This window comes from Tetrao urogallus, assembly GCF_951394365.1.
Source record: "Tetrao urogallus genome assembly, contig: scaffold_227, whole genome shotgun sequence".
Classification (NCBI taxonomy): domain Eukaryota; kingdom Metazoa; phylum Chordata; class Aves; order Galliformes; family Phasianidae; genus Tetrao; species Tetrao urogallus.
This window is the reverse complement of record NW_027638815.1, coordinates 11,626-20,163: the sequence shown is the minus strand read 5'-3', so window position 1 is coordinate 20,163 and position 8,538 is coordinate 11,626. Positions and strand designations below refer to the sequence as shown.

General features: G+C 59.0%; 1 protein-coding gene across 1 annotated transcript; it reads right to left on the bottom strand.

The window, feature by feature from the left end:
* Positions 1–1,442: 1,442 nt before the first annotated feature.
* LOC306957722 (eukaryotic translation initiation factor 3 subunit C-like) lies at positions 1,443–8,304 on the bottom strand (the record flags this gene model as incomplete). Its single annotated transcript, XM_079551194.1, is given in 6 exon segments — positions 1,443–1,497; positions 2,614–2,739; positions 3,846–3,920; positions 3,922–4,036; positions 7,340–7,405; positions 8,207–8,304. Coding segments are annotated over 6 exon segments (535 nt in total), but the record flags the coding sequence as incomplete, so codon positions are not given.
* Positions 8,305–8,538: the final 234 nt, after the last annotated feature.

Below are 8,538 nucleotides of genomic sequence, written 5' to 3'. Positions count from 1 at the left end.
CCCCATAGGGAGCCCATAAACAAGGACCCCATAGGGACCCCATAAATAGGGACCCCCATAGAGACCCCATAGGGAGCCCATAGGGAGCCCATAAACAGGGACCCCATAGGGACCCCATAAACAGGAACCCCATAGAGACCGCATAGGGAGCCCATAAACAGGGACCCCATAGAGACCCCATAAACAGGAACCCCATAAACAGGGACCCCATAAACAGGGACCCCATAGGGACCCCATAAACAGGAACCCCCATAGGGACCCCATAGGGAGCCCATAGGGAGCCCATAAACAGGGACCCCATAAACAGGAACCCCATAGAGACCCCATAGGAAGCCCATAAACAGGGACCCCATAGAGACCCCATAAACAGGGACCCCATAGGGACCCCATAGGGACCCCATAAACAGGGACCCCATAGGGACCCCATAGGGACCCCATAAGGAGAGACCCCACAGAAAGGAACCCTATAGAGAGGAATCCCATAGAGATCCCATAAGAACCCCATAAACAGGGACCCCATAGGGAACCCATAAATAGGGACCCCATAAACAGGAACCCCATAAACAGGGACCCCATAGGGACCCCATAGGGAGCCCATAAACAAGGACCCCATAGGGACCCCATAAATAGGGACCCCCATAGAGACCCCATAGGGAGCCCATAGGGAGCCCATAAACAGGGACCCCATAGGGACCCCATAAACAGGAACCCCATAGAGACCGCATAGGGAGCCCATAAACAGGGACCCCATAGAGACCCATAAACAGGAACCCCATAAACAGGGACCCCATAAACAGGGACCCCATAAACAGGGACCCCATAGGGACCCCATAAACAGGAACCCCATAGAGACCCCATAGGGAGCCCATAGGGAGCCCATAAACAGGGACCCCCATAAACAGGAACCCCATAGAGACCCCATAGGAAGCCCATAAACAGGGACCCCATAAACAGGGACCCCATAAACAGGAACCCCATAGAGACCCCATAGGGAGCCCATAAACAGGGACCCCATAGAGACCCCATAAACAGGGACCCCATAGGGACCCCATAGGGACCCCATAAGGAGAGACCCCACAGAAAGGAACCCTATAGAGAGGAATCCCATAGAGATCCCATAAGAACCCCATAAACAGGGACCCCATAGGGAACCCATAAATAGGGACCCCATAAACAGGAACCCCATAAACAGGGACCCCATAGGGACCCCATAGGGAGCCCATAAACAAGGACCCCATAGGGACCCCATAAATAGGGACCCCATAGAGACCCCATAGGGAGCCCATAGGGAGCCCATAAACAGGGACCCCATAGGGACCCCATAAATAGGGACCCCTTAGAGACCCCCATAAGGAGAGACCCCATAGAAAGGAACCCCACAGAGAGGAGCCCCATAGAGACCCCATAAGGACCCCCATAATCCATAGGGCCGCCCCACTCACCCTCGGAGTCGCGGCTCTTCTTCTCCTCATCCTCATCAGCCGACAGCTCGGGGTTCTGTGGGGCGCCAGGCAGCCGCGCTATGGGGCGGCCCCCACACACACCCCACAGCTGCCCCACACTCCCATATCCCCCCCCAGCCCCCCAGATTCCCCCCCTTCTCCCCCATATCCCCCCCTTCCCCCTCATTTCCCCCCCCAGCCCCCCATTCCCCCCATATCCCCCCATTTCCCCCCCAGCCCCCCTTTTTGACCCCAGACCCCCCCATTTCCCCCCCCATATCTCCCCCCCTGCCCCCCATATCCCCCCCATTTCCTCTCCAGCCCCCCATATCCCCCCCCAATCCCCCCATAGCCCCCCCATTTCCACCCATTTCCCCCCCCCATATCCCCCCTTTCCCACCCCAGCCCCCCCATATCCCCCCACATGTCTCCCCCCCAGCCCCCCAGATCCCCCCCCATTTCCCCCTCTTTCCCCCCCCAGCCCCCCTTTTTGCCTCCATTTCCTCCCATATCCCCCCATATCGCCCCCCCAGCCCCCCATTTCCCCCCCCAACTCCCCCTTTTTGACCCTATACCCCCCCATATCCCCCCCATTTCCCCTCCAGCCCCCCATATCCCCCCATATCCCCCCTAACCCCCCACACACCCCCCCCAGCCCCCCATATCCCCCCCATATCCCCCCATTTCCCCCCCAGCCCCCCTTTTTCCCCCCATATCCCCCCCCAGCCTCCCATATCCCCCCATATCCCCCCCATTTCCCCCCTAGCCCCCCACACACCCCTCCCAGCCCCCCATATCCCCCCCAGCCCCCCTTTTTCCCCCCATATCCCCCCCTTTCCCCCCCATATCCCCCCTTTTCCCCCATTTCCCCCCCATATCCCCCCCCAGCCCCCCATATCCCCCCCTTTCCCACCCTTCCCCCCATTTCCCCCCCCATATCCCCACCAGCACCCCTTTTTCCCCCCATATCTCCCCCCATATCCCCCCCCCAGCCCCCCATATCCCCCCCTTTCTCCCCCATATCCCCCCCCAACCCCCCTTTTTCCGCCCATATCTCCCCCCATATCCCCCCCCAGCCCCCCATATCCCCCCCCTTTCTCCCCCATATCCCCCCCCTTTCCCCCCTTCCCCCCATATCCCCCCCCCAGCCCCCCATGTGCCCCCCACCTCCCTGCCGGTAGGCGCTGATGAGCCCCTCGTAGTCCCTGTTGTGCTTCCGGATCTTCTGCCTCAAGGTGCTCAGCGCCTTGGCGTTGTTTTTGTTCATCCGCTTCTTGCCCTCCTTGTCCTCCCACAGCTGGGGGGGGGGGGGGGGAGAAATGGAGGTCAGCAGAACCCACAGAGACCCACAGAACCCCCCCAAAAACCATAAGGACCCATAGAAACCCAAAAACCCCACAGGGACCCCATAAGGACCCTCGGAGATCCAATATGGCGGCACCATAGAGTTCCCCTATAGAGACACCATAGAGTTTCCCCTCTGAGGTACCATAGAGTTTCTCCTCTGAAGTACCATAGTTTCCCCATGGAGGCAAAATAGCGTTTCCCCACAAAAGCACCATAGAGTTCCCCTCTGAGGTACCATAGAGTTTCCCCACAGAAACACCATAGAGCTCCCCCTCTGAGGTACCATAGAGTTTCCCCATAGAGGCAGCATAGACCTCCTCCATACAGAAGCACCGCAGACTTTTCCCTGAAGCTACCATAGAGTTTCCCAATAGGAAAGTACCATAGAGCTGCCCAGAACAAAATACCGTAGAGTTGCCCCAGGAAAATACCATAGAGTTCTACATAGATACCATAGAGTTCGACACAAACACACCCACCCCACATCCTGCCCCACAGGGCCCCCATCTCCTGCCCCACATCCCCCCCACCCCCAGCCCCACACCCCATTCCAACAGTCCTCCAGGCCAACCCATACCCACCCCACATCCCTCCCCCCCCCAGCCCCACATCCTGCCCCACACCCCATTCCAACAGTCCTGCAGCTCAACCCATACCCACCCCACATCCTCCCAAATCCTGCCCCACAGCCCCTCCATCTCCTGCCCCACATCCCCCCAGCCCCACATCCAAAAGTCCTCCAGTCAACCCATACCCACCCCACATCCACCTCCCTCCCCTGCCCCACATCTCCCCCCGTTCTGCCCCACACACCCCCCAGCCCCACACTCCATTCCAACAGTCCTCCAGCTCAACCCATACCCACCCCACATCCCCCCCAGCCCCAGCCCCACATCCTGCCCACACCCCATTCCAACAGTCCTCCAGGTCAACCCATACCCACCCCACATCCCCCCCCCTCTCCCAGCCCCACACCCCATTCCAACAGTCCTCCAGGCCAACCCATACCCACCCCACATCCCTCCCCCAGCCCCAGCCCCACATCCCGCCCCACACCTCATTCAGGTAGTCCTCCAGATCGGCCAGCAGCCTGATGTAGAACCTGGGCACCCCCTCCTTGTCCAGCACCCCCCCTGGCCTTGGCGTAGGCTCTGCCCAGCAGCTCAAACTCCTCCAGGCACCTCGTGACGTCGCGGATCTTCATGGCGTTGCGGATCGTCCGGATCAGGTTGGAAAGCTCCTCGAACCTGCAGGACCCATGGATGTGTGGGGCGGACCCACGGCAGCCCATTGAACGCCATGGGATGCCATAGAGACCCATGGGAACTCATAGAGACCCAAGGAATCCCATAAAACCCCATAGGATCCCATAGAGACCCATGGGAACTCATAGAGACCCATGGGAACTCATAGAGACCCATGGGAAACCATAAAGACCCAAGGGATCCCATAAAACCCCATAGGATCCCATAGAGACCCATGGGAACCCAAAAAACCCCATAGGAGCCCATAGAGACCCATGGGAACCCAAAAAACCCCATAGGAGCCCATAGAGACCCATGGGAACTCATACAACCCCACAGGGTCCAATAGAGACCCATAGGATCCCATAAAACCCCATAGGATCCCATAGAGACCCATGGGAACTCATAGAGACCCAAGGAATCCCATAAAACCCCCATAGGATCCCATAGAGACCCATGGGAACCCAAAAACCCCATAGGAGCCCATAGAGACCCGTGGAACTCATACAACCCCACAGGGTCCAATAGAGACCCATAGGATCCCATAAAACCCCATAGGATCCCATAGAGACCCATGGGAACTCATACAACCCCATGGGATCCCATACAACCCATGGGATCCCATAGAGACCCATGGGAACCCATAGAGACCCATGGGAACCCATAGAGACCCATAGGAACTCATACAACCCCACAGGGTCCAATAGAGACCCATAGGATCCCATAAAACCCCATAGGATCCCATAGAGACCCATGGAACCCATAGAGACCCATAGGAACTCATACAACCCCACAGGGTCCAATAGAGACCCATAGGATCCCATAAAACCCCATAGGATCCCATAGAGACCCATGGGAACTCATACAACCCCATGGGATCCCATACACCCCCACAGGATCCCATAGAAACGCATGGGATCCATAGACACCCATGGGAACTCATAGAGACCCATGGGAAACCATAAAGACCCAAGGGATCCCATAAAACCCCATAGGATCCCATACAACCCCATGGGATCCCATAGAGACCCATGGGAACCCAAAAAACCCCATAGGAGCCCATAGAGACCCATGGGAACTCATACAACCCCACAGGGTCCAATAGAGACCCATAGGATCCCATAAAACCCCATAGGATCCCATAGAGACCCATGGGAACCCATAGAGACCCATGGGAACCCAAAAAACCCCATAGGATCCCATAGAGACCCATGGGAACTCATACAACCCCATGGGATCCCATACACCCCCACAGGATCCCATAGAAACGCATGGGATCCCATAGACACCCATGGGAACTCATAGAGACCCATGGGAACTCATAGAGACCCAAGGGATCCCATAAAACCCCATAGGATCCCATAGAGACCCATGGCATCTCACACAGACCCCACGGATCCCATAAAACCCCATGGGATCCCATAGAGACCCATGGGATCCCATACAACCCTATAGGATCCCATAGAGACCCATGGGAACCCAAAAAACCCCATAGGAGCCCATAGAGACCCATGGGAACTCATACAACCCCACAGGATCCCATAAAACCCCATGGGATCCCATACAACCCCATGGGAACTCATAGAGACCCATGGGAACCCATAGAGACCCATGGGAACCCAAAAAACCCCATAGGATCCCATAGAGACCCATGGGAACTCATACAACCCCATAGGATCCCATACAGACCCATGGGAACCCAAAAGCCCCATAGGATCCCATACAAACCCATAGGATCCCATAGAGACCCATGGGAATCCAAAAACCCCATGGGATCCCATACAAACCCCATAGGTTCCCATAGAGACCCCATGGGAACCCAAAAACCCCATAGGATCCCATACAGACCCCATAGGATCCCAAAAACCCCATAGGATCCCATACAAACCCCATGGGATCCCATACAAACCCCATGGGATCCCATAGAGACCCATGGGAACCCAAAAACCCCATAGGATCCCATAGAGACCCATGGGAACTCATACAACCCCATGGGATCCCATAGAAACGCATGGGATCCCATAGAGACTCATGAGATCCCATAAAACCCCATGGGATCCCATACAGACCCCATAGGAACCCAAAAACCCCCATAGGAACCCCCCCACAAACAGACCCCCCACACACAAGCAGGCCCCCCCCACACACACAAACAAACAGGCCCCACACACAAGCAGGCCCCACACACACACAAGCAGGCCCCCCCCCCACAAACAGGTCCCGCGCACACACAGGCCCCACGCGCGCACACAGGGCCCACATGCAAGCAGGCCCCCCACACAAGCAGGCCCCCCACACAAGCAGGCCCCCCACACAAGCAGGCCCCGCACGCACACAGGCCCCGCACGCACACAGGCCCCCACGTACACACGCAGGCCCCCACGTACACACGCAGGCCCCCTACACACAAACAAGGCCCCACACACACACAGGCCCCCCCACACAAGCAGGCCCCCCCACACAAGCAGGCCCCACGCACACACACAGGGCCCACACGCAAGCAGGGCCCACGCACACACGCAGGCCCCACGCACACACACAGGGCCCACACGCAAGCAGGGCCCACGCACACACGCAGGCCCCACACACACACGCAGGCCCCCACGCACAAACAAGGCCCCACACACACACACAGGCCCCCCACACAAACAGGCCCCCCACACAAACAGGCCCCCCACACACACAAGCAGGCCCCCCACACACACAAGCAGGCCCCCCCCCACAAACAGGTCCCGCGCACAAACAGGCCCCACGCGCACACACAGGCCCCACGCACACACACAGGGCCCACACGCAAGCAGGCCCCACACACACACGCAGGCCCCCTACACACAAACAAGGCCCCACACACACAAACAAGGCCCCCCCACACAAACAAGGCCCCCCCACACAAACAAGGCCCCCCCACACACAAACAAGCAGGCCCCACGCACACAAACAAGCAGGCCCCACGCAAAACAGCCCCCCCCCCACACACACAAACAGGGCCCCCGCACACAAACAGGGCCCCACACGCAAGCAGGCCCCCCACGCAAACAAGGCCACACACAAAACAGGCCCCCCACACACAAACAGGGCCGCCCCACACAAACAAACAGGCCCCACGCACACACAAGCAGGCCCCCCACACATAAACAGGCCCCACACACACACACAGGCCCCCCCCCACAAACAAGGCCCCCCCCCACAAACAAGGCCCCACGCGCACACGCAGGCCCCACAAACACACGCAGGCCCCCCCCCCCCCCCCCAAACAGGGCCCCCCCACAACTCCACAGAACCCCATAGATCCCCATAGATCCGCACCTCTTGTCCTTGGCGCTGCGCACCACGCGCTTGGTGTCCTCCTCATCCTCACTGAGCAGCAGGGGCCTGAAAACACAGCCAGCAACTCCCTATAGCCGCCCCATAGCTGCCCCATAGAGACCCCAGGGCCACCCCATGGCCACATCATAGGGCCCCCAAGGACCCCATAAGGCCCCATAAAACAACCCAAGACCCCATAAGGCCCAATAAAACCCCCCAGGGCCCAATAAGGCCCCACAGGACCCCATAAGGCCTCATAAAACCCCCCAGGACCCCATAAGGCCCCATAAAACCCCATAAGGCCCCACAGAACCCCATAAGGCCTCTGAGGATCCCATAGCACCCCATAAGGCCCCACAAGGCCCCACAGGGCCTCCGAGGATCCCATAGCACCCCATAAGGCCCCACAAGGCCCCATAGAACCCCATAGGGCCTCCGAGGATCCCATAGCACCCCATAAGGCCTCACAAGGCCCCACAGAACCCCATAGGACCTCCAAGGATCCCATAGCACCCCATAAGGCCTCACAAGGCCCCACAGAACCCCATAGGGCCTCCGAGGATCCCATAGCACCCCATAAGGCCCCACAAGGCCCCACAGAACCCCATAGGGCCTCCGAGGATCCCATAGCACCCCATAAGGCCCCACAAGGCCCCACAGAACCCCATAGGGCCTCCGAGGATCCCATAGCACCCCATAAGGCCCCACAAGGCCCCATAGAACCCCATAGGGCCTCCGAGGATCCCATAGCACCCCATAAGGCCCCATAAAACCCCATAAGGCCTCATAAAACCCCCCAGGACCCCATAAGGCTCCATAAAACCCCATAGAGCCCCATAGAACCCCACAGAACCCATAGGGCCGTACTTGCTGTAGTTGCCGGCCGCGGGTTTGGAGCTCAGCTCATCTCCCGACGCCGACGATTCGGATTCGCTGTCGGAGCCGGTGGTGAAGAATCGCGACATGGCGACAGCGCTGCGGGCAGCAGGGGGCGCTTATGGGGCGGCCCCATAGAGCCCAAGCCCCATAGAGCCTGACCCCATAGAAAAGGGCCCGATGAAGCCTGACCCCATAGAACCCAGACCCATAGAGCACGGCCCTATAGAGACTGGCCCCAAATCTGCCCCACAGGGCCCCACATCGACCCCATAGGCCCCACCCCGCCCCAAAGGGCCCCACATCGACCCCATAGGCTCCAC